The following is a 27,931-nucleotide window of genomic DNA, read 5'->3' as shown; positions in this document are numbered from 1 at the left end:
CTTACCCGTAGGCAACTCTCAGTATCTCAAAACAAATGAATAATAAAAAGTCTAGCATGAGAATGCCAAAAATATTTGTTATTGTCTCCAAATTTGCTACTGCATAGACATGTCCCATACAGACAGCAGGTTTGATAATAATGTCATCAAATCCATGAAAATAAAAGGAAAAAAACTCAGTAGAAACGGCTTCACAATTAAGCCCCAACTGTGTCTGCAATGTGCAACAATGATTCAAATTTGCAATATGCCACTTGATGCCTTAGAATGTGGAACATGATGAGATTAAAGGAGCAATCCTAAACATGGGAAGCCAGCGTAATTTATGCTGCTGTAATTTATACCAGATCCAAGCTCTTTTCAGGAGTAGGACTACCGCCTAAGCCTAAGCCTTTAAAATACTGTTTGAGTTACACCACCGTTTTTTTGCCAGTGTACCTCCTGCCCAATCTAGCCCCTTCCCCAGGAATGCTCATTTTTCAGGGGTTACACTGGTGTAAATTCTGCTGGTCTTGGCTGATATGGCATAGCCTCACCTGAGCCAGGTTGAGGAAGTTACACTGATGTATCTCTGGCTTAGCTGAGGTTACAAACTTGCCAGCTGGGCCAGAGATCTGTCATGTGATATCTCGCTCATCTCGGCAGATCCAGGGTTGGGATTGTGCTCTAAGCCAATTATAGAAAATGCACACAGAATGCACAATTCTTTGGGATTGCATTTTGAAAATAATGTGTCAGCTATTTCTGTGTAGGTAAAGCATGGTCTGCAGAGGTACCCACAGAAGTAAAGGTGAAGATTTTACACATTCCTAATTGTCATAGTGCTATATAAGTGGATTAGTAAAGGTAAAGGGACCCCTGACAGTTAGGTCCAGTCGCAGACTACTCTGGGGTTATGGCGCTCATTTCGCTTTCAGGCCGAGGGAGCCAGCGTTTGTCCACAGACAGCTTCCGGGTCATGTGGCCAGCATGACTAAGCCGCTTCTGGCAAACAGCACACGGAAGCACTGTTTACCTTCCCACCGGAGTGGTACCTATTTATCTACTTGCACTTTGACGTGCTTTCGAACTGCTAGGTTGGCAGGAGCAGGGACTGAGCAACAGGAGCTCACCCCATTGCGGGGATTCAAACCCACACATAAATAAGTCATGATAAAATTAAACATTAATAAACGTCTCCTAAACTAATGTATAAACACAAGAATGTTGTCATTTTGTTCTGCTGAATTATTCCTTTAATATTGCATTGATGTTATTAGCTGTATTCCACACAAACATAAATATAAACTCAAACTCTGTAAGCAAAACCACGTGTGCGTGAGATTCATTTTCAACCAGAATATGCCCTTCAAAACGGCACTTGGGATAAATGAACCCTTCTCAAAACATACCTGGCTATAGTTCTGTATAGCAGCTCTGGCTTGACTGCTGCGGGCTGGAAGCTGTGAGGCTGCTGAATCACCGAGGGCAAGGGTCTGGTTGCTATGGTAGCTAGATGGATACTGGAAAGACCCTTCGGGTTTGGAATTGAGCTGAAGTGCACTCTGGGATAGAAGGTTGGGCCCTGTGTTGAAAGCAATTTGGAGCAGTCAGTGAGCACCACAACGGAGAGAAAGAATGCATTTATCACATTTGATTCCTGCTTTCTGCAGCTTGTCATTTCAGCAATAAGATCGGGTCCTGTAATTTAAAGTGGCACTTATTACTTAAACATCATTATTTTGTCTTTCTCAAGAAGAGCACAGTATGTTGAGCAACTAAAACGTGTTACTTCATTGAACTTAATGGAGGGGGGAGGGGGGAAAAAACCTAACCTCATTTTGCGACATGAAATAGAAAGGGCAGGGCTGAACGAAGCATTGCAAGAAATAGGAGACTGCTGCTGAAAGTACTGCAGCAGGCAGCCCAGTACCAGGTTATCCCTCCTGCTCTATTCCACACTTTCATTTGATTGCATTCTGCTTCCCCTCGTTTCTGACACCATCACATCCCTAGCAGCCAATGGTGTGGAATGAGGGTAGGAAAATGCACATGATGGCTGCATTCACACCGCAGTTTCCACACATTCCCACGTTGCATTTTACTTTCCTAGTTTCATAAACCCTTCATGCCAGCCTTCCTCAGCCTAGATATTTTGAACTGCAACTCCCATAACTCCTTACCAACAAACCAATGTCAGAGATGGAGTGCTGGGTGGGCTACATGAACAATCAGTATGATCTAGCAAGGTTTTTCGTATGACTTAATCCTCCATCTCAATTGCCAAAAATCCTGTTAGCATGGAAAATCATGCCACATTCTTTGCTGGACCACCAAACCACAGGATTCTGAGTGAGATCTCAGGAAGTAGTGTACCGTAGAGGCCCAGAAATGGACTACAAAGTCCTTGATTCAAATGTTGTCTATGCTGCAAACTCATCAGATGCTTTTAGGCAAGCCATATTACCCTTAGCCCATCTGGAATCTGAGAATCCAAACATGAATTTAGCTAACTGTTACTGAGATAATGTTCATGAAAATATCGGAATCTTCTAAGATGCTATAGAAATGCCAAGCATTATTATTTATTAGTGTTTTTATTAACCACCTCCTCCTTTTATTCTGCCCTTGAGAAAATGGGTTCAACTGTTAACTTCATCTGAGGAGTGAAGCTCAGTACCCCAGAATTAATTTCCCCTATTTTCTTCTTCTTCTCATTGTATATATTATTGTTTTTATCTCGATTATGGTAAGGTTTATCCTTTCTTCCTTTTCTGTTCCTTTTTTATATGTATATAAAAAGCCAGGCTTTTTACTCAGATGGTAATGACAATGTAATGTCAGGTTATTTACATGATACCATATCATTACCAGATAAATGCACGATTAATTTGGTCCTCTAAATTACACTGCTTCTTATGCAGTAATTACTTTTAGATTTACTAAGCCTAATTACACAATAATCTGCTGAAGCTTGTAGCATATCTGAACACTCCATGTTATTTACTTGACTGGTACATGGTTCCTCCTGTGTGTGTGTGTGCGCGCACGCGCATGCTATATGTTTCATTGCATTTCAATATGTATATTTATATTTCATTATAATATGTTCATGCAAATATTTCTGTTCTTTTAAATGATTGGGAGAGAATTGATAGGGGCAGAAAGGTATAGAAGAAGAAAAAGAAAGACAGTGGAAGAAGACACACAAATACAATCTGCCTAGGGAGCTGTTTTTCAACAGAGCTGTTTTACTGCTGGGGTATTCCTTGGGCCAGGCTTGTTTTGATATCTTTATTTTGTATCTTTGTTATGATTTATGTGGAAATTGTTAGATTTGGTTGTGTACTTTTTGGTGTTTTATTTGTTGTTTATAACTAGGTTTCCTGTGTGTTAAGTTGTGGGTGAACATATCAGACGACACAGTGATTCTTCAAACAGCTCTTGTTTATTCACAGGCCAGAACAGAACTGAACTGAAGGGTTCAGTCAGCCTGCTTATCTAGAGCTCCTGTACAATGTAACTGTAACAATTTTCTAAAACTATCCAATCACTGAACGTCACTTTCGATCCCTTATTTGCATAACTATCTACAGTATCCCCCTGCTGGCCCAGGGTGAGAACTTCAGTACATAACACTGTATGTGTTTTTGTATTGTGTAACATTTTCATGTTGTAAGCTGCCTTGAGCATGGTTTTAACCGTGGGAATGCAGAATACAAAGAAAATGATATGGAACATGCTAAAGTATAACTGATGCCTCTCATTGCAAGCTCTCTTTAAAGTGAAATGCATCATGCTGATTTCCTGGAAAATGGATGGACTCTTGCTTTACTCTTTTGTTTCTGGCAATGGATGTCTGGAGCAAGAGGAAATCTTCCCTTGAGATCTTCCAGAAAACCTGATCTGAAAATGGGAAGATATATCAAAATAGATAAACTTCACATGCACATTGCGTATAGTATCCCAAATTCCAAGCGGTGTCTTAAAAACTAATGTGTATGTCATTTCTTTTTTTCCTTTTAAATAAGACAGCATTACCACAGTCATTCTTTATTCTTGTAGGGAATGTTGGGGTATAATGGGAGATTGTTTACCATAAAAGGGAGGGAATGGAAGGTAAGTGTTAAAACATAAACAAATCCTGATTTAGTTAAAACGTTACTGGACATTACAAAGTCCAAGTGGTCCGTGTGTGTATGTGTGTGTGTGTGAATAGTTTACTGTGAGCTTATCCACTTTGCTCCTCCCTCTTAGTAGATGGAGGAAGCAAATCACCATAACTGGCATAGCATTATGTCCCAACCAGGGACCACCATTCGTCTCATTCCTAACTATATTCTGTAGTCAAAGTTTGTTCTTGATCATGGCTTGGAAAACAAAAACAAAAACACAATCTCCAGTTAAAAAGGTAAAGGGACCCCTGACCATTAGGTCCAGTCGTGGCCGACTCTGGGGTTGCGGCGCTCATCTCACTTTATTGGCCAAGGGAGCCGGCGTACAGCTTCCGGGTCATGTGGCCAGCATGACTAACATGTGGCGAACCAGAGCAGCGCACAGAAACGCTGTTTACCTTCCCGCCGGAGCAGTACCTATTTATCTACTTGCACTTTGACGTGCTTTCGAACTGCTAGGTTGGCAGGAGCTGGGACAGAGCAATGGGAGCTCACCCCGTCACGGGGATTTGAACCGCTGACCTTCTGATCAGCAAGCCCTAGGCTCTGTGGTTTAACCCACAGTGCCACCCACGTCCCTAATCTCCAGTTAAGTGTGGTTTATTTTCTCCACGCAACAGTGAGGAGGAGCAAAAGAACCCAAATCAGCACATTCAGGATAAACCATTTATAATGGCTCACCATATTGAGCCAATCTGTCTATACTGCATGGCCTTCTCCTGCCTCACCACACCCCAAGGGCACACCAAGACATCTGAGGCTTTTCTGTCTATGTGAGCACTTCCTGTGCTTTTTCCAGAGATAGGGCCAAAAAGCAGGTATTGTATGGCAAGTTCTACAGGAGCTCTGTGTGAGACTGAGCTATATTTAAAACCCCCTGTTTGCAAGCTACTAAGTAGTCTCTTTAAAGAAAACAGACCATGGAGGATGTTTAGAGCAGTCATCTTATATCATTCACCTGTCAGGAACTCTTCCAGAGCTAGCTCACTACAGAAAAGCTTCAAGAATGATTTATTGTTACTGCTGCCTGCCATTCCTTTCACTCTTTTCTGCTATGCCACTCATGAGTTACATAGGGCATGGAAGTGGGACTGGGAAATCTTCTGAAGACATTATCTGTACACTTACTACATAATAATAATAATAATAATAATAATAATAATAATAATACCCCGCCCTCCCCTGCCAGAGCCAGGCTCAGGGCGGCTAACACCAATAAAATTACAGTAAAAACATAATGGGGGGAGGGGGAAAAACCAATTTAAAATACAGGTTAAAATGCAATTTAAATTGCAGCCTCATTTTAAAAGTAGCCCATAGAGCAAAACCATAAGGGGAGGGAAACATAAGGGTCAGACTGAGTCCAAACCAAAGGCCAGGCGGAACAGCTCTGTCTTGCAGGTCCTGCGGAAAGATGTCAAGTCCCGCAGGGCCCTCTAGTCTCTTGTGACAGAGCGTTCCACCAAGTCAGGGCCACTACTGAAAAGGCCCTGGTCCTAATTGAAGGTCGGTGACGCCCTGCTCCCCCTTTTTGTTGTTGGCGATTGCCTCCTGTTGACTCAAATAAACATGGGATCTCTGAGTTTGGTCATTTGCTCTTCCGTGAAGGAATGGTGATGGGGAGAGGCAGAACGGACTGTGTAAGATAAAAGATCTGCTTTTGATCTCTCTCAAGGACAATCACAAGGAGGGACAAATATATCTGAATAGCTCTTTAAACAGATTTCTATATAATTCTCCCAGTTTTAGCTTTAGGTAAAGGTAAAGGGACCCCTGACCATTAGGTCCAGTCATGACCGACTCTGGGGTTGCGGTGCTCATATCGCTTTATTGGCCGAGGGAGCCGGCGTACAGCTTCCGGGTCATGTGGCCAGCATGACTAAGCCGCTTCTGGCGAACCAGAGTAGTGCACAGAAATGCTGTTTACCTTCCCACCGGAGCGGTACCTATTTATCTACTTGCACTTTGACATGCTTTCGAACTGCTAGGTTGGCAGGAGCAGGGACCGAGCAACGGGAGCTCACCCCGTCGCGGGGATTCGAACCGCCGACCTTCTGATCAGCAAGTCCTAGGCTCCGTGGTTTAACCCACAGTGCCACCCGCTTTAGGAATGCTCTAAATCCATAGTTCCCAACTGGTGGTCGGTGGACCCCAGGGGTCCACATAACTGTTAGGATATTTCCGTTCCATCTTAAAAGGGAGCAGGCTTTGTGAGTCACAGAGTCTGCGTATTTCCTGTTCACAGGATGTTTCTGTTGTGTCTTTGCTTTCGTTTCTCTCTCTCTCTGTGCCAGAGACACTGAAGCAGGCAGTCATGTTTTTCTTTGTTCTGATCAACACTGAATAAACTTGTAAATAATACTCTCCTGAGTGCGTCTTTCGCTGTGCATTATCTGCTGATAGAGCGTGCATCAGCTCTGGAATGTGGCAAGCTATTCCCTGGAGCTCGTGTCGCTAATTGCTGATACTGCGTGTCTACGGGCGATTGATGGACGTCCAGAGCCGGCTTGGGGGTCATGATGGACTTTGTCTCCCTGGCAGTATCCCAACAACAGTATCGAACCGCCGACCTTCTGATCAGCAAGTCCTAGGCTCTGTGGTTTAACCCACAGTGCCACCCACTTTAGGAATGCTCTAAATCCATAGTTCCCAACTGGTGGTCGGTGGACCCCAGGGGTCCACATAACCTACCCAGTCGGTCCATGGCACATACCCATCAACTGTCTGGAGCATCCCATTTTGAGCGGTCATCCTCTTGTGTGAAAGCACAGCGCCCCAAAATGCATGAGATCATGGCCAGATGCAGATCTCGTGTGAGATTGCATTGCCCCAAAACACACATTTGGGGGTGCCATGTTTTGCTCGTGGGAAGCTGCCAATAATGTTTCTGCGACTCAAACAGAATGTCAGTCCAACAAACTTAAAACTGAATTGTACCCAAGCAATCCAGATAGATGATAACTGTATTGTTCAGATAATTTGAAGTGGTCTTTGTTGACACACAGCCCTACACACAGACACACACAGAGTATGAAACAGCATTTTATAACAATCTAAAAACATAAAACCAGATAGTAAAATAGTAGAAAGTTAAAAACAAGATAAAAGCAAAAAGAAATTAAAAACAAAAATCAATAGACTGTGTGTGGGGGTGTACCCTTAATTGCCTGCAGAGGCCTGGTGGAATAAAAAAGTTTTCAGCAGCCGTTTAAAAGTTGGCGTGGAATGCACCCACTGAGTAGCAATGAATTTTGTGTATCTGCACACTTTGTGTCAAGGGACACCAGTGCTTAGCTCAGGGAGCAATTTCAGCTGCGTGAAATGATGATAAAAGCAACGACAACAATAGTGTCTTTGAGCTTCTGCAGAGTGCCTTCCTGCTATCGCTGGAAACCATAACCAGCCTGGAAGGGCTTCTAGACAAAGACTGTGGCTGAACCCAAACATTTCTCTCTGTCTCTCTCATGAAACACTGTAATCAAGATTTAGAAAACAAAAGAGAAGAACTAATGCACAAAGGCGAACGAATGCCTCAGACATATTCCATGTGACTTTAATTAGAGCATTATATGTGTTAAGCAATCCCCATGGAGCATTCTGTCAAGATCAACAGCACAAGGTTACCCTGAAACCTTTGCTGGATTATGAGAAGGAAATAACTCTCACTGATTAACAGACTGCTAGCTCAAAAGATGCCAGATTTAATCTTATTCTACCCTTTCAACCATCTGACAGGTGGTTATTTTTTAAAAATGAGAGAACATGGACTGAATTGGCTTTTTACACATCTAACGATGCAGATGCGGGCCTTTTGTTGTGCAGCCTTTTTAATTCGTTCAGAGGAAGCGACAGGTAGAAGAAAAACATAATAAAAATCAAGACCAAATGCTTTTTCAGACGCAAACATCTGCTTTGTTAGAGATTCTACAATAGAGATGGTTTTTGGAGTGTATTCACTGGGGAATTGCTGAAAGCACTCTATTAAACGGAGAGGCGAGTTGAAATGACTTAATAAAGTTTTGTATTGTACATATGCTGATTCCTTTCATTAAAATCAAATATGCCAGGCATCTGTTATAATAACTATCGCTTTAGAGGATCACGTATTCCCATAAGATGGCTTTAATTCTTACTTTAAAGCAGAGTTTGAAAGAGCTGGACCCCAGAACTTGTTTCCTGTATCATCAGTTCACCATGTGTATGCAAATAGCCAGAGGAAGTCCTTTGTTATCCATAAGATTCCTCAAACTTTAAATTTATTGGCGGGGGGAAAAAACCCTAATATTTTAAGAGCTACTTCACAGGTGGGTTTCTGTATATACATAAAAATAAAATGTTTGCATTCAGCGAGAAGGTGTGTATCAGCTAACATATGTATTACACAAATATGTGCACCTTCTAATATGCAAAATTCTGATTGAAGGTTTTACTGCAGTAGTAGTTGTACCACAACAGCCTGTTGCATAAAGGGAAAAGTTCTGTACTGAACAGGGTGAGTTGAAAATGCACAGTACGTCTCCTTCCTAGCCACTAATTTGAGCGATTATGTTTGGATAAACCATGGGCAATGGTAGAACATGGATGAAATAAAACATCTGGCACACCAGTATCAACCTCAAGTAAGTTACCATGGGGCAGTAAATGTAGTTAAGAAACATAATCTCAAGAGTTAGTAATATTTTAAAAATTGCATTTTATAAGTCAAATGTAAGCCATACACATATATTTTCATTTTAAGTTATAAATATACATTCCACACATACCTGAACGTACAATTAAAAATACAAAGACAGTTCTTTACATGTAGAATCCCCCCCCCCATGTTTAAACAAAAAGTATTACGTCTGTGGAAAACCAGAATATCTTTATCTACTTTGTGAGTTACAAATGTCTATATTTAGCTTGAGGAATGCTCAGCTACAGATCCCTGATCATAAGGAAAATGTTGTGGCAAATAATTGTGCAACTTGCAGATATGAATTAGGTAGCGGTAGAAAATGACGTCAATCATCACCCAGTGATTATGCCAAAGTCTGCCTCCTCACACTGCCCCATTTTGTGATTAGCTCTGTCCCATATCTCACTTTTGGGACTGGTAGGCCTCAGACAGCTCATGTGGGCCCTCGGGATAGAAAGGTTTAGAAGCCCTATATAGGGTATACTGAAAGCCCAATTCACTTTCTGAGGCAGGCAAAATGTCAAGCATCTAAATATTTTTAAAAACCAGAAGCTGGTTCCTAAACGTTTGATGTTAGTAAACATTACATGTTTTCCCCATCTCTCCACATTTCTACCGAAGGCTACCTGTGCATAAAATAACCCCATGCTGTTTTCATCTGTATTGTGAAAGCAGCTCTAAAACAGCTTGGAGATTGTTATCCACACACACACACATAGAGTGGGGTAGGAGAAAGGCAATTGCTCACTGAATACTGCCGGTTTTCAGAAATGACAGATAAAATAAGAACATCATAATGGCCCACTATCCTTTCATCCTAAAAGCATATCATCTTCTGTGCAGACTGGGTTTTAATTTAGGGTAGGACACAATGAAAGGAACATTCTTTAGAAACTTACTTTCAGTAGTTGAATAGTCCTGTGGATCAAGTATTCCAGACTCTTGCAAAGATCTAATACAGGAGTCAACAAGTTCAAGACCTGTTGTGAGCTCATCTTCTATATCCTTCTGACCATCTGCAACAAAAGATTGTTTTAATCATTTAAATAATCTAAAATACAGGGAAAGTGAAGGTAGGCTTATTAAGCAAAACCTATTGGGTATTTGTAATGCTAGTCTGCAATGATCTTTACACTGCTGACCACAATCAAGTACTGAAGAGGCTAATGGGACGCAAGTGACACTGTGGTCGAAACCACTGAGCCTCTTGGGCTTGCCGATCAGAAGGTCAGTGGTTCGAATCCCCACAACAGGGCGAGCTCCCATTGCTCTGTCCCAGTGCCTGCCAACCTAGCAGTCTGAAAGCACGCAGTGCAAGTAGATAAATAGGTACTGCTGTGGCAGGAAGGTAAACGGTGTTTCCGCACGCTCTGCTTTCTGTCACAGTGTTCTGTTGTGTCAGAAGTGGTTAAGTCATGCTGGCCACATGACCCAGAAAGCTGTGGACAAACGCCAGCTCCCTTGGCCTGAAAGCGAGATGAGCGCCGCAACCCCATAGTCGCCTTTGACTGGACTTAACCATCCAGGGGTCCTTTACCGTTACATTTTTACTGAAGAGACAAACTTGGTGCCAATAATGTCTACGTGCTGGATGGTAACCAACATTCCTCTGGGAATGTTACGTGTCATATAATATTTTGCTCTTCCATTTATTTCAATATAAGCTTTCTCAAGAGGCAATAACTAAATGATAATCTTTTCTCTCTTTTTCCCCAAATTGCACTTTAGCATATATACTTTTTCACATATAAGAGCTGGACAATAAATGAGTTCTTCCGGTATGGTGTTTGACACCCAGTGTTTGTCACTTAGCCAGCTGGGTCTCAGCTGAGCCAGGATGGGGGAGATAGGCTACCATATCTCTGGCTCCACCAAGGATGAGGAAGTTAAGCCAATGTTTATGTTATGGTTGTGTCAGGCTCAGCCAGAGATCTGCAGGATCCTAAACCCCTAATCGTGGTGGATCTTGCTATAGGATCGCTCCTCCAATAAATAAATAAATAAATAAATATAAACAAAGAAACAATTCTGGTCAGTTAGGGAGACTGTACATTCCAAATTTAAAATCGTATTGAAAATACTGAATCCTTAATTTGCAGTCTTTTCCGTTATAGCAATGGGCCAGGGAACAGTCTAATAGGGTTTTTTTTGGGGGGGGGGACAACTAAATTTTTGAATTAACAAAAAGATGGCCCCTTTGGGGTGCCATTGACGCCAGCTGTGCCTTGGTAACTATAAACAACAGCTCTGAAAGTTTCTCAGTGCCATAAAACAGGATGTAAGTATTGTGGCATAAATAGGTGAACAAGTTCGTAAGAAGAATCAACAGACTGGGAGAATGTCATACTGATCTGTAGTTCAGTTTATTGTCATTAAGGGACACAGACTTCCTAAACTGATGCCTTCCAGATGGTCTGGACTACAACTCCCATAATCCCACACCATTCGCCATGCTACCTGGGTCTGATGGGTATTGTAGTCCAAAAGATCTAGAGGACACCAGGCTGAGGAAGGTTGCCAGTAACCTTCATGGATAAACTCATATATCTTTTTTTATTTTATGATGTTAATCTTTCTTATTGCTAGTTTATTATGTGTATAAAGTTGCTTTGACATTTCCCCCCCCTATATTTTTAATACTTTAATTTTAACAAATCACTTCATGCTTGATTTATGAAAATCTGTTCAGGGTGGGTGTTGGGAAGTAAACAATTGGTAACTTCCTACTTGGTTTGATTTATGACTCAGAGGGTTCTGTGAGTAACTGATGTTCTGGGAATAGAGAAACATACCAAGTTGTTAACTGACATACTTGTTCGGCAATAATTTATACTGTTTCTATAAGATTATGGAAATACTGTCTGGGAGAAGTATAACATTATCCCAATTATAAAATATTTGCAGCTTGGCTGCAGTATTTCCATAACAAAAGCACAGTTAGGGCAAAGCACCTGAAAACAGTGACTCTCCGAGAAAGAAAAGTTCAACACAGCATTCTACAAAATTATAATTTACCTTGTGTTTGCCAGTGAAACTGTTCTTCAGTTGAACTGCAGTGAAACGAAACAAAAACCATACAAAATATGTGTTAGAACTCAGAAAAGTCTCGGAGAATCTATTTTTAACTATATGAGTTTGAAACTGAGTAGTACATCTCTCACATTTGACGCTGTTTTCATTTTGAAACCAACTGGCAAGGACCCTATGTTGTACCTTCATGCAGATGAGAAATTACCCACCATTCCTCCCTCCATCGGCATTATTCTGCACTACAGTGGTACCTCGGGTTAAGGACTTAATTCGTTCCGGAGGTCCATTCTTAACCTGAAACTGTTCTTAACCTGAAGCACCACTTTAGTTAATGGGGCCTCCTGCTGCCGCCGCGCCGCTGGAGCACGATTTCTGTTCTCATCCTGAAGCAAAGTTCTTAACGTGAAGCACTATTTCTGGGTTAGCAGAGTGTGTAACCTGAAGCGTATGTAACCTGAAGCGTATGTAACCCGAGGTACCACTGTATACTGAAACCATTTCTAAAAGTCCCCCAATTCCCTGAAACAGATTTCCAGGGGGTGATGCTCTCTACAGAGAAGGTAGTTAGGATCCAAGCCACTGGATTAATATTAAGAAAAACTTGACCAGAACCAAAATTAGGCAAGGAGAGCAATACCCCACTGTTTCTCAGAACATATACTAGCGTCAAAAGTACCCAGCTGTCAAAAATATTAGGAATATTTGAATGCTCTCTTTTGCTATAATGAAAAATAAATTGTCTTTGTTAGAAGTGAATACTAGCACACAGAGTGCCCGTGCATAACAGGAATGGCCTGGGAAGGTGAACTTTCATGAAGGCATCCTCTATTTTAAGGACTGCACTGCACAAGTCTGGTTTTAACATAAAGAACCGTAAGAAAGGAGAATAGGAACCCATCAGCCGACTAAGCAAGAACTCAGGTTGTCTGTGTCCTGGCTCTCACGGAAGGACGAGGTACTTGAACTTGGAGTACAGTTTCTGCCCAAAACTTCAATGCTCAAATCAGTACAGTGCGGAGGCAAAATGGAATTCAAAGGCATGATGGGTGCCATGTATGGCTAAGCAAGCTAAGACGTTGATCCAAATAGCAACATGCTCTCTTGGGTCCCATTATATGGAATCAAGGGAAGCCCAACTTCAATGTCCCAAGCAGGATTGTCATTGGGACTGAGCTAGAAAATGGGAAATCCTTTGGAATCACTGGACCTGAGTTATCTGTTTGTGCCTGCGCTCGCATTTCTGTGACCTAGGCGACAGAGGAGGCAACAGCTGTGGCTCAGAACCAGATTGAGTGGCAGATTCATCCTGAGAGGAAGGGCTAAGGGTGGGCTCTGGGAGTGCCAGAGACTCAAGAGAGTGCTGGGAATGGAGGCGAGGCTGGCAAGAGAACTGGGAGTTAAGTGGGTGCAGTGTTCCTGGGTGACAGAAGAGCAGACAGGGTGGAGCATTCTGACTGGAAATCAACAGGGAAAGTTAGATATTACATATAGGTCTGTCTTGATGCCTTTGGGAGCTTTCTTTCTAAATCTTAATAGCAGCAAAAGGTTAGGGGTTTTTCACTCGTATCACGGCTGCAGGGGAGAAGGATTAAACCTATCCTCAATATGTACTGCCGAGCCAATGAAAATCCTACCCACCTGACAAAAATGAAAAAAAACCAGACCCTGACTCACTCCAAGTTAACTTGTTTAGTCTCAAGCGTAGTTTGGCCCTCAGACATTGCCCTACTAGTGAGCAATGTCTGGAAAGAAAAAGAAAGAGAGTAATAACTGACACAAACTATTCCTAAGCATCAGCAGCAAAAAAAGGAAGCATGACAATATCTCTTGCATTTTAAAATATTTGATGGGTAATTAAAAACAATTATCCCAAATCCCCTGAGTGTAATAACTTCCTCAGTGAAGATTAGTATTGCAATAATATGTGCATAAATATATAATAAAATTACGATACACAAACTATTTAACAACAACAGGAAATCCCTCTGAAATGTAACATTTGTATCTTTTAATCCTCATATGAGGCCTTAGATAAAGTATAAAAATTAGGTCTGAAAAAGTAACATACAGCCGCCTCAGAACAGTCAACAAAGTTTTGTATCCTTGTGAATCCAGCTATGACTTTCCAGCTGAGTGTCCTCAATCTATCCAAATAACTTCTCTGGAGGGCTTTTAACTGCCATAACACAGAATATTTGTTCTGATGTTTAATCCCCAGTTCCAATCCTCTCCTGGAATTTTGTTTTTGAGAGATTACCTATTTCATCATAGTAAAGTTTCCCTGCTCGCGAAGGTCAGCGCCACAAGAAAGAGCTCTTTATTTGCCTCCATATTGCCAAATACACAATCCCTCCCTCACAGGGCCAACACCACCACAAAAATTGCCTATTATGATATGATTCACTTGAGTGAAATAAATGTGCCACCCAAGGGCCTCCTGGAATATGGAATTCTTGAGTAAAACTTCAACAATAACAAAACACTTAATGTATCTAGTACTCCGATATTTCCCAAACCTTCCTCTATAATACTTAAATATAGCTCCTAGACACTTCTTCCTATATTATATTAAAAGCTAGTTTTCATTTTGTCACACTTCGTCTTTGTTGTTGTTGTTGTTGTTTAGTTGTTTAGTTGTGTCCAACTCTTCGTGACTCCATGGACCAGAGCACGCCAGGCACTCCTGTCTTCCACTGCCTCCTGCAGTTTGGTCAAACACACTTCGTCTACCCTTATCCAAAATGTTCGGAATGACAGGAAGCTAGAAGGTGCTGTGGCTGTCGGCTAATCAGGGCCACAGAATTTATTTCAGACATTTGGATAAGGGTAGACGTAACACATTTTGTCCAAAATAAATAAATAAATGTCCGAAATAAATTCTGTGGCCCTGATTAGCTGACAGCCATAGCACCTTCTAGCTTCCTGTCCAGGGAGGAATACTGCATTTTTTAAAGTTAGAGGCCACAATTCTATTCCCCTATAGAAAGGTCATGAAGCATATGTGCACAAGCCATGATAATTATGGTTTATGGTTTGGGCCTCTGTCAGACTGGCACAGGCCCTCATAAACCACTGCCCTGAGTCTGCCCCCGGTGCACACTTGCCAGTGGCCTGCTATGTTGGGAAACTGTGTATGTGCAGCTACTCACACAGAGTCAGTTAAGGTTTGACAGACAGCCAAAAGGTCATGTGAAGGAGTAAGTCTGCCTGGTGATACAGAAGGCATGGAGACAGCTCCATGATTGGTCAAGCTCTCTCAAGGGAGTGATAATTAATGGCCTACTAACTGAAATGTGTTAGTCCAGAGTTCAGTAGTTTGGTAAATAGTCCACTGTATATAATAAACACCTAACTACAAGTTCCTGGTTCCTGATTCGTCTATCTTGTCTGCAGCCAAGTTGCCAATTGCTTCCGTGGATTCTGCGTTTACTCTGCTAGGTCTGGCTAAGATCCTGCAACTAGTTGGAAAGTTGTGAAACACCAAATAGGTTTTGCCAATATGCCAGTCCCTGACACCTACTGTACAAAGGGATGGGGTTGGGAATCACACTTGTTGCTCTGCCTACTTTCATCCCGGGTGCTACCCATCAACTGTCTGGGACACCCTGTTTTTTTTGGGGGGGGGGGACGCTCTCACACAAGAACATGGCACCCCAAAATGTGTGAAATCCTGGTGCCCCAAATTGCCCAATTTGGGCGCTGTGCTCTCGTGTGGGTCATGTGATGTGCAGGAGCGTGGCCCGGAAGATGTGTGACCCGGTTCTATGCTGGGACATGTTGGAGGGTATGGTGGCACCATTCACATAACAAAAACTACCACAGACATATCAACGTTTTCAAAATTAGCAGGTCTACGACTTGGCTTTTGAAAAACAGGGGGTTTGCAGTACTTAACTAATTGGGAATCACTGGTGTAGAGCACTCGGTCCAAGGCATTCCTCCCCTAAGGCTGCCTCATTGAACAGGTCATTTTGTGGGTGAGCCAGGATCTGTATTTTGAGGCCAACTCATTGGCGTGGCTGCTACTTAATCCCAGGGCAGTGCTATAGCAACTGAACACACGGCTCTATCTCTGAAGAACAGGGACATGCAGGTTTGCATGAAAGTGATGGTTACTTGCCACAAATAATCGGACAAATATTCATAAAAGATGAGCACAAACATCAGCTTTCGGTACAGTGTGAGAACAGTGTTTGTGTGGGGTGGTGGGAGCCAAAAACGAACAATTGTGTGTGGTGTTCAACCACATTTTACACAGAGGAGACCCACTGGAATTAATTACATCTGCTCTGAGTAAAAGTTAGCTGAATATCACCCAATTCACCCCTAACCTCTTTGCAGGGATTGACAATGGTCAATGGGATAGCCAAAGAGTATTGATATTTTCAGCACATTGTGGTAACAGATAGCTCTTTGGAGAGTTCATTTTTGTTTCACTCCCAGGCTCACATGGAAACTACTGGTTGACTAAGAATCACTTCTTAGTCTAAAACCTGAGTCCTCCAAATTAAAACCATTCACTGTTCTTCCATTGTGATAAAAACAAAGGTATAAGCTTTCAGAATACAACTCCTGGTTCATTCAGACAGAATGGTAACATTTTGTTTCATCATTAAAATCCACAGAGATTTACCTAGGGTCTTCACTGGGGAGCCATCCCAATAATCTTGCACATCAGAATCAGTAATCACCACTAAAGAGACCACTCAAATTACTTACTGTAGCATTTAAGACTCCTGATACTCTTATTTCAAACTCAATGTATTTTTATCACTCAACGGGATTTCTAATGAATCCCAATAAGGAAAGAGATCTGAGTCAGCTGTTGAGTGAGGGATATAAATATTGATCACAGCTAAAGTTTGTTATTAATCAATAAGTGGAGTATTTTCTTTTTATTTGGTATCCGTTTGTGCTCCCTCAAGGTCATCATGGATTGAAACTTAATTTGCTCTACCTGCCATGATCTGCCCATTGGTTTTAACCTTTCAAGCATCTTTTTGAAAGAAAGCAAATCCTATTATTTTTAAATGGTCCCTCACACTATGTTTCTTACAGGGATTTGATCTGATAATCTTGAATAAAATGCCTCCCTGAATGATCTAAAATGTTTTTCTTGAACCTTCAATATTATTGTTCAGTAGTAATCTCTCTCCCCCACATTAGAAACTTGTGTAGTAGCTGCAAGTGCCATAGAAGTCTTTGCTGTTTTGGCTACTAGAGACATATTTGTCTGAGCTATACTTGGACAGTGGTTTGAGTTATAATCCTAACATTTAACAAAAAACATACTTTTCACTGATTCACACTTCTGTCTGAATTCAGCACAGCTTTGTCTACATTAGAAAACAAACTGTAAGGGTGCTGGGAATTATAGCTCTTTATGAGGGGCAAGTTCCCATGATTCTTTGGGGGGAGTCATGTACTTTCAATGTGCTTTAAATGTATGGTGTGTATACCATCTAACAGTCACATATGAGGCTAGAATAGCAAGAAAAAGTACACATGGTGGCTGAACACGCTTGATAAATTCAATTGTAGTATTGCTATGAAATCCCATCTAGTTAATTAATTTGACCATTATAATAATCTGAAGGAAATCAAATGGGTGAGGAACACCTAATATATAAAGAATTGCCAAAAACTATGAATGTGTAACCAGCACATCAACTGCAATGTGCTTAATGTGTACCTTATTAGGCATGTTAAATTAACTGCTGTTGCTTTCACACAACCCAGTGCATCAGGTAAAGCTATCATAAGTCTTCATCACCAACAGTTAATGTGAGTACTAAAAAATGTTTTTCTGTCTAAATCTATACTGATGGCATTATATTTAATTCTAGCCTGTGTGTTAGCACTGCAAACTGTCTTGTAAATTACAAACAAAATGTGACAATAGGGAGTATACTCAAGTGACGTTCTGACATAGTTAAAGAAGTGCACTTTTTAATTATGGTGATATTAATGTCTTGTAGCTATGTACAGTGATTCATCAGGAAAATCAACATAGCTAAATTGTTAAGTAAGTCATGGAGGTTGCACAGTAGTGCTGAATAAATGAGCCTTCCATTGTCTTACTGCTTAATTTATCTTTCTTTGTCACTAACTTATTTGTAAAACATCTATTCCTGCATATTTTTTCTTAGCATGAACAGATTATGTCATTTCACATGAGGTTTTTGACACAACAGGTTTCTGGGCATCCCTTTTCAATTCCCTCATATACAGAAGGTGAGAAGTACCCATAGAAATCAATGGAGAAATGTAAGATTTCAAAGTATCTTGGTTTAGGCACAATGATTGGGTCCAGCCCTCCCCCACCTCATAAGTAAACAAACAAACTCACACCACAATGGAGGGGGGGGGACAGGGAATGGAGTGGTTGGAATGCATTTTGCATTGTACTAGTTTGTTGCAGAGCCCCAGTTGTCTTACCAGAGCACAACAACATGTTATACTTTCATGTCACAGCTCAATACAGTAGAGATAAGAACATTAATTCAATGATATGGCAGTTTATTGCACAGCCCTATGTACAAAACTCAGTGATCGTGAAACATGATTTGGGAATGAGCAACCCACATCCTAAGAGGAATGTAAAAGAAAAATTGGTAAGGTTGAGTGTCTTAGCAGTTAAAAAAAACAACAACCCTACTTGTTCAATTAACACGTCAGTTGGTAATTCAAATATTTATATAGCATTTCAATTCAAATATGATGATTCTACATAGCAAATACTGTAAAAGTGTATATATAGCACATTTTAATTATTCTGGGCATTTCACATGCATAAAGCAATAGTTCTATGATTCATCAAGGTAAATCTTAAATTATTTGCAAATTGTTATTGAATTTTATGTCAGGATTTTTTTAAAAAAAACTTCACCTGTTCATATCTGTGCTGCAGCGGAAACCTTTTATACTGGGCCATAGGCATGCGCCAGATACTAGGAGTGGTGTTATTGTAATTTATCATACATTTACATTGAATAAAGGCATGTTGTCTTCCCAAATATTCAGTCTAAAAAACCCCTCATTATTTAATTTGACGTATTTAACCTATACAGTATTCACAACTGAGACAGTGTCTGTGTTGTTGTTGTTGTTGTTGTTGTTGTTGTTGTTGTTGTTGTTGTAACAATTTATGCCTATAGCTGGTTATAGATTAGTGTAAGAAAATGAACTGACCAGGGGGTGATGGTTAAGTGACCTAATATGGCCACTGGTCCCATCACCTCCTGGCAAATAGAAAGGGAAGAAATGGAGGCAGTGAGAGATTTTACTTTCTTGGGCTCCATGATTACTGCAGATGGTGACAGAAGCCACGAAATTAAAAGACGCCTGCTTCTTGGGAGAAAAGCAATGACAAACCTAGACAGCATCTTAAAAAGCAGAGACATCACCTTGCCAACAAAGGTCCATATAGTTAAAGCTATGGTTTTCCCAGTAGTGATGTATGGAAGTGAGAGCTGGACCATAAAGAAGGCTGATCACTGAAGAATTGATGCTTTTGAATTATGGTGCTGGAGGAGACTCTTGAGAGTTCCATGGACTGCAAGAAGATCAAGCCTATCCATTCTTAAGGAAATCAGCCCTCAGTGCTCACTGGAAGAACAGACCCTGAAGCCGAGGCTCCAATACTTTGGCCACCTCATGAGAAGAGAAGACTCCCTGGAAAAGACCCTGATGTTGGGAAAGATGGAGGGCACAAGGAGAAGGGGACGACAGAGGACGAGATGGTTGGATAGTGTTCTCGAAGTTACCAGCATGAGTTTGACTAAACTGTAGGAGGCAGTGGAATACAGGAGTGCCTGGCGTGCTCTGGTCCATGGGGTCCCGAAGAGTCGGACACGACTAAACGACTAAACAACAACAAGAAGAAAATAAGTTGACCAGAGGGTGATGGTTAAGTGACCTAATTTTACTCTCAGGTACATGACAATAAATCTTGGGAAACATCGGTGACATTAAAATCTGGCTTCGTGAGTTCAGATGTGCAATAGTCCCTTTCCCACACATTCTTCAAAAGTGTTAGAGAAGTATTTTCTGAACTGGCTTTACAGCATCACTTTCTGCCTCTTTAGAATTCCATCTCAGCTTCTCCATGAGCCTCCTACTTTTCTGCTCATGCCTGCCTTCCTAACAGCTCCTCCGTGGGCTGCACTCTGATCTTTATAAAAATGGACTGATGGATCCACATCTGTCACTGCAATTGCAGCTTAATCTTTTTTAGGTTTAGTACAGTCCACTTACATGAATAACCACTTAATGAAAAGACTTGTTCAGAACACAATGACAGGTCCAAGCCAACATTTATCAGGCTTGTGTTGTAAAGAGAAAATGCATTCCACACATCGAGCAGTATGTGGTATTTTGCAGAAACCATTAAAGCTCTAACTTTAGGTGGCCAGCCACCTAATTCGTCTATAAACATGGGATGGTGTGCTGTATTTAAAATGTATAATGTCCAAAATAAGCATTATAAATACAATTGCTTAAACCAAAACTAGCAACCCTCTATTGACACAAATGAGGCTATTTTATGATATAATTAGCTCATGTCAGACAAAAGCAAATTTGCACCACTTTGTCAATACCAGGGGCATTGATACTTCATTCCTGATTGTTCCTTGCATATTGGTTCCAGTGTATCTACAGCATATTAAATACTTTAATTAAGGGAGCAATATAACCCACAACCATGTATTTTTGCTCTGTTTATAGAGTATATATTAACCATTGCTGTTTGTCATTATCTGTGTTTCCAAGTTATGGTATTGTTTTGTTTTATAAGAAACCAAAATCGACAGATTCACCCATCCTTAGTAACAACAAAGAGAAGAATGATTTAATGAAGGAGTGTTTTTTGGGGGTGGGGTGGGGAGGGGGTAAGGCTAAGGCACCGCTCAGAGCTTTCAGTGTTTAGTAAGATTTTCCACTGATATTACTGTCCATACTTTTTGCCTCCATGGGAATAGATGTAGATTGTCCAGACCAGTGTTAGAAACAGAGATATGAAAGCTAGGAGCTAAATAGCACCTTAAACCTAGGTTATGGGAGCAACAACGGAATGTCTAGTTGCACTTTTTAATAACAAGAATACAAAGCTGAAAATGAATGAACTGCAGCTAAGATCTCATGTACATTTTTCGAGGCCGCCAAGACAGAAATGCTGCCTTTCTGTAAGGCCATCTGCGAGGCGGAACCTATCAGCTTGCCTGATGCTGCAGTGATCTCTTGGAAGTTGAGTGGGGAGGAATTTCTCCTCCCACACCCTCAGGGCCAGCAGTGGCAGTTTTCATCTGAAATCTTATGCGCATCACTGTGCCCAGAGCTCAGAAACTGCTCGCATTAATGAAATTCCCTTTCGCAAAACGCACCTAGAACAATGGGAGATTTGAATGCTGGTCCAGATTCTCTCCCCGCCCCCCGCCCCCAGTTTTGAGCAATCATTTACTTTGCTGCTATGAGTAAAGAATGCCATCAATTCTTCATACTAATCTTTTTGTTTTTCATGAAAAATAGACAGTAAACCAAGTTGTGCTGTACACTGGGCTGTTTGGTGTGTGATGAGACTCAGTCCTTGTTTTCAGGGGGACCTCACAGGAACTCAGTTCTGACACCTTCTTCATTGCCATTCTAAGAGAACAAGGGAGGTGTTCATGGTGAGCTCCATCACCTCTTTTTTCTAGAAAAACAGAACTGAAGAGACTTATTTCCACAAAGGCTGCTGAACTGTATTACGTTCCCACCATATATGCCACACTTATTCTAAGTTCACTACACTTTCTCCAACACAAAGGAGATGCTGCTGGATTAACCCAGTGTTTGCATGTTATTTTAAACCATAGTTAATGGTGGTTTAACATGAACAGTCTATTGCTGCATGCTGCTCAAAAGTCTTGAAAAAATGTATGAAGAGGAATTATTTGCGCTACTAACATTCCCGACACAGAGTATCAGAAACTGACCCACCCCCAAAATCACACCTAAATCAATTGTTTAGACGTTGGGTTCATTTCTGGTCAAAATGTATTCTGTGTATAATGTATGAGTCTTACTGTCATGCAAAAGATGAAATTCAAATCCATCCTTATTTTTAGGCAGATAAAACATCTATGAAATGATATTCCAAAGATACAAATAATTATAGTAGACACTTTACAAGAAGCATTATACAACAGATGGTCGACAATTCTTCTTCGCTCTGCAAATGTTTTTTAAATGGTGATGAATGCTATACTTCAAGCTGAAATCTCTTTTTGTCAACTCCTAAGGGAGCTTCGAAGAGCTGAAATCTGATCATTCCCCAGATGCCTGGCAAATCAGTTTTAGCAGAAATGCATGTATGCATGAACGCTACAAGGAATTCATGTCCAGTAAGTCCCACCCATGACACTCTTCACTGACCAAAAGATTCCCTTCTGGGGATAAAAGCTACTAGGTTACACTGAGACCTTTCAAAGCCATGGCCTAGTTTGCTTGTTCTTCTGCCAACCTCACACTACTCCCATTTTCTTTTTTAATGTAATGGGCAGTTGGAACTGGACCACAGTTCCACTCAGCTATGAAGCTTCCTTGGTGGTTGTGGGCAAATCATTGTCTCTTAAAGCTGAGCTGTTGTTGTTTAAACCTTTTGACTCCTGCAGAGTCCAAGCATGTTCTTAAAATGGCATCACATCAGTCACTTTTTTTATTGCTGGGTTGTAGCCAACTAAGTTTTCCCAGTTTGAAATAGGAAAGCTGCCTATTGCAAGTGAGCCCTTTGCCCTTATATGCTTCCCCTCCTTAAATTACAAAAGTACCCCCAACTTCTCAGTTACAAATGAAGTGGCAAATGGAGGACTCGGCCATATCTTCTCTTAGTATTACAAGGAGTAAATGAGTTAGTCCTACATACATTGGCTTGGGATCCTTAAAGGAAGAGTAAAATAAAAAAAATATGATGAATGAAATACAATAAACTGCAGAGCAAGCAGAATCCAAACTGTTTGTGGCTCTATAGATCAAAAGAAGCAAGTTGTTCCAGGAAGGTAAAAGGAAGGCTGTGCTCTAGCTAGCTAAGCAGGTATGGGTAGAATGCTGACCTTGGTCCACCAATGGAGCGTTGATCTGTTTCTGTTGAATGGTCTATAAATTCAAGCATTTTGAAAAGTGGAGTCTGGTTTGATCTGGCAAAGCACTTCTCAACTACTTAAGAAAGAGAGCATACCCAGGACTGGTTAACATTACAGCAGCCCTTCTTTGTACAGGTGGCCAACAATTCAGGCACGAGTAGAGTGTGCAAAGTTAAAATATATTTAAAAAATTGCTACTGTGACAATTGAGCATTTCCTGCATTGTGTTGTATGGAATTGGGTGATAACCAACTCTAGAAAGCATCTTGTCAAAATGCTTCCCCCCACCCTTGTACTATGTTCCATAATGTTTTGTTGATACTGTTGCTGCAGATTTGTCATGTCCTTTGGTTAGAAACAGTAAGCTTACAGTACTGAAAAATGAACACTACAGGTGTGCAACCAGTCTGTGCTGGGGTCAAATAACATCACAGTGATTTTATCTCTCTCTGAGTCCAACTGCATTGTTAAAGTGCACCAAGCTGGGTCAGGAATCCTGCAAAGCCACATGTTGCTCTGTCACTTTGTTTCCTTGTACAGTGGTACCTTGGGTTACATATGCTTCAGGTTACATACACTTCAGGTTACAGACTCCGCTAACCCAGAAATAGTACCTCGGGTTAAGAACTTTGCTTCAGGATGAGAACAGAAATCGCACGCAGGCGGCAGCAGGAGGCCCGATTAGCTAAAGTGGTATCTCAGGTTAAGAACAGTTTCAGGTTAAGAACGGACCTCCGGAATGAATTAAGTACGTAACCAGAGGTACCACTGTATAGTCATACCTCAGAAGTCGAACAGAATCCATTCTGGAAGTCCGTTTGACTTCCAAAACATTCAGAAACCAAGGCGTGGCTTCAGATTGGCTGCATATTGTTCCCATTTTGTCTGAACAGGAATTATTACTCATAAAGACCCAATATTTCTAAACTGCTCATTGCTTTGGCTAGCTCTGATTCTGCAAGTAGAATGGAAGTCATTCATGGCAGCTTTTAGGTGCAGGTAAATGAAGAAAAGAATCCCATAATCTTGTTATAGGAACACTACTGTGCTGCTTCACATAGAGGGGACAACCATACCCCTAGGCTTGTTTATAGCTAAAGCTGCTTGGTAATGGGTACTGAGGGTTAGTCAGTGCTCTTAGAGCAGGGAAATGCAGATCACACCAATATGCCAGGGTGGGAGCGAGAGGGAACAGTTTTATAATTTTTGTTATAGCCAGTAAAAGAAAAACAAGGCTCTCTCTCTCTCTCTCTCTCTCTCTCTCTGTGTGTGTGTGTGTGTGTGTGTTTTTGTGTTTTAAGCATGTTGGAAAGGGGAAAATAACTTGGGAAACTATAAGGGCATGGATGGTTAGTGGCAACTGGGGAAAACCAGTGTAAGTCTGGATAATAATAATAATAATAATAATAATAATATTACTTATACCTTGCCCATCTGGCTGGGTTTCCCCAGCCACTCTGGGCAGCTTCCAACAGGAGATTAAAAATACATTAAAGAAGATACCTGGAGAACATTCAGTGCCTCAACATATATTGTTTTTGACTAAAAAGATATTTCAAAAACATTGTAATTCTCCAGTATTTTCTCTACACAAGTGAAAAGATCTTAGGAAAGGCTGCCTCTGAGATTTACTAAAGCTCAAAGAATTGGGGAATATGAAACAATCCAGATCAAGAAGGTTTAAAAGGGCTGTATTAAAAATATAGATCTTGAGGAATTAAGAATATTAATTACTCCTGAGTTGAAACAATAAAGATAAGTAGTTACTATAATTGGAAGATACCTCTGTGCATTAATATTAAATCAGTCTTCAATTTTTCACTGGAAGCATGGAAGTGTTTTTTAAAAAACCCCACTGCTAACAGGTTTTTTGTTTTATTTCATAGAACTGGCCTCATGATCACAAAGATTTAAAGGTGAACTCTGTATACCAAAGATGGATTATTTTGACACTTGATTGGTTTCAGTCAGCTCCAAGGTTTTAGCAACTGAGGTTTGGCAGATGTGCCTCCTTATTTAATACTGTTTCTCTGTAAGAAACCTATTTCTGGATATAGTGATTTTTCAATGTGGAATATGCGATTGTCCTTTGACAGAAGGGAGGATGAGGTTCCTGCACATTTATTTTGACAGGTGGAGCCTGTCATGAAGGAGTGAAGTAAAAGATCCATGTGTTGGGATCCCCTCTTCCACAAACTATTAAAAGTACTCTATTTCTTTGCATTTTGTCACCACCCATACTGTCATTTGAAACCTTGTAATCCAATGATATTGAGTAGCTTTGAGATTGGTCGGGGGGGGAGTATACAAATGTGTGTGTGTAGTTATCAAGAGCAGCCATCTATTTCATGATATCATGCAATGCACTAACATGAATTAATCCAAATATAAATGTGATTTGTCACATCGGTTCTGGCTGACTCATTAGCAAAGATATCCCTGTCTCCCCAGAATCTAAAGCTCAGTGGCTGAACAGGAAATACAGAAGCTCCCATTGGTCACCTAGATTTTAGAGATTATTACTGGTGAGAATATATTGGGAGAAAATAAACCTTGAATCAGCCCTTGCTAGAAATTTAAAGGTTGTCAACAAGGATTATAGAGCTATTTTCCATTCAGCTAGATACATTTGGAGAAAAGGAAAAAGATACCCACTAAGATTCTTACACAGTAAAACCAACACCAGTACCAATTCTGATATAAATGTCATCAGGGTGACCAGCTGCAAAGAGCATCAGAATGCCGTATCTTCAAAAATCCCTAAAATATTTAGCTAGGACCAATTCCTTTTAACTAATGTTGAGGCAGAAGACTAAAATGGATGTTACTATGTCTTAAATATATATATATGTAGTCATTTGCTAAGATCTTGTTGAGGACCTTAGGTTAGAAGATTATCTCAAACCCCTTCCAAATCTCTTTTAAGAAAAAGTTGAAAATATGAATGTTTGAAATGTGATGATGTCATCATCCCCCCCCCTCCTGCCTTAATTCATTTAAAGGTAAAGGTAAAGGGACCCCTGACCATTAGGTCCAGTTGTGGCCGACTCTGGGGTTGTAGTGCTCATCTCGCTTTATTGGCCGAGGGAGCTGGCGTACAGCTTCCAGGTCATGTGGCCAGCATGACTAAGCCGCTTCTGGTGAACCAGAGCAGTGCACGGGAATGCCGTTTACCTTCCTGCCGGAGCAGCACCTATTTATCGACTTCCACCGATTCACTTTCGAACTGCTAGGTTGGCGGGAGCAGGGACCGAGCAACAGGAGCTCACCTTCTGATCAGCAAGTCCTAGGCTCTGTGGTTTAACCTACAGCACCACCCACATTCATTCATGTACTTCTCTGCTAATTTAACCTCCCATTTACTTCTTTCTTTCACCTCATTAATTTGCAAACATGTTCCTACGCCTCAATTTCTTGTAAAACACATGTGCACAGAAGCTCTCACACAAGTATACAGTCACACGACTACACTAACAAGTACACACAATCAGAGACACGCTAAAAAGTACAGATACACATGCATTTGCTTCCCATCACGCACATCCCCCTTCCCCTTTAGAGTTGCCAAAAGGTGGGTACAGAGGGGTTCTCATATGCCAGGCCCCTAACCAGAAGGGGCATCAGTCTCTAAGGGGTTGTTGGGTTTTTTTTAGTGAGACTCTAGCCCTCCTAGAAAGAAAGTTATGAAGCAAAATGTGCACGTATCATTCTAAGTGTGTGTGTGTGTGTGTGTGTGTGTGTGTGAAATGAGCCAGCCTCACTGATGTTGCCTGTCAAGAGTTTTTTAGCCAATGAGTGAAGTCAGAACTGTGACTGGTAAATGAGTTATTTGGAAACCAAGCAATAGGAATCCCTATGTATCATTGTGGCATATAAATGCTTATCTAAATAGAGAAATTGGAGAAACCTCAACATGTTTTAATTTCTCATGAAGAAAGGAGAGTTACTAAGGCTGAGTAAGGGTTGCTGACCTGATCTGAAGACTGACTATGTAGGTGCAAAAACAGGACTTTGGTTCAAAATGTCTTATTACAAATTACAAACAGAGTTTTTGGGTAGGAGGGTACAACTCTAAATGAACATTTTTGGGTTGGAGTGTACAACTCTAAATGAAAATGAGAATTGGAATTAGGTTAAAGCTCACTACATGAGCCCATAATTTGCAAGCTTTATCAGTCGCCTTATTGTCAAGAAACAATTGGGTAGTTTCAATAATCAGTAATAAGAGAAGCCAAGAACTAGTATTCCTAAGTGGCCAGAATACAGGGTTTTCGTGGTGTGTTTTTTAAAGAAAAATAACTATTAGAATATTCTGCAAAAGACAAAAAGTTAATCAACTGCAAAAGCTGTATTTTTTAAAAAAATTAAAAATTACCACCTGAACTTTGCATGGTATTTTCACACACTAACCATGGTTTGCATGCTTCTCTGCATTGAGTATTAGAAAGAAGAAGAGTCATCAATCTTAGTCTCACATTTAAAACTCATTAAATCCTTTTGCCATCCTTCTTGAAGATTAATAACATGAGCCCAATATAATAGTTTTGCCAATTTAAATGTTTCCATTTTAACACTCCATTTCAAGAACACACTAATTACATTATCTAGCTTCTAGGCCAACTCTGCAATGCACTCTGATAACTATCCTATCTGCTGCATATGGTGTGATGCTGGGTAATCCCTCACTATAATTATCTGTAGCAAATGAGAAGTTACTATTTTAAAACAATCTATAAAGATTTTAATTATAATTTAAAATCCTAAAATTGCAGATATTACACTGTGTTTTGAACATTCACTTCTGCACAAGAGTACAGCAGTTTTGAATTAATCAAGGCTACAGCTTGCGTCACTATTGCAGTTGTAAGGCCGATCAAGACAATGTTAAGCTCTTTTTGTCAATGCGAGAGAGAGATAAACTTTGAAGTGCTTGATTTTGGTTGGATTAT

At 40.7% G+C, this 27,931-nt stretch overlaps 1 protein-coding gene across 1 annotated transcript in view; it reads right to left on the bottom strand.

Moving 5' to 3' along the window:
* Window positions 1-1,220: 1,220 nt before the first annotated feature.
* The window catches only part of LOC308482032 (catenin delta-2-like), a 241,044-nt gene continuing 214,333 nt past the window's right edge, over window positions 1,221-27,931 (bottom strand). Inside the window, exons 4-6 of the mRNA XM_081015020.1 lie at window positions 11,848-11,882; window positions 9,732-9,848; window positions 1,221-1,564 (exon numbers count right to left, since the gene is read on the bottom strand). Of these exons, the coding sequence (XP_080871146.1) occupies window positions 1,236-1,564; window positions 9,732-9,848; window positions 11,848-11,882 (481 nt within the window). The 3' untranslated portion in view covers window positions 1,221-1,235. The remainder of the gene's footprint in view (window positions 1,565-9,731; window positions 9,849-11,847; window positions 11,883-27,931) is intronic.

Source organism: Podarcis pityusensis (assembly GCF_964106645.2).
Source record: "Podarcis pityusensis genome assembly, chromosome: 7".
Taxonomy (NCBI): Eukaryota; Metazoa; Chordata; class Lepidosauria; order Squamata; family Lacertidae; genus Podarcis; species Podarcis pityusensis.
This window is presented reverse-complemented; position numbering and strand designations above follow the sequence as displayed.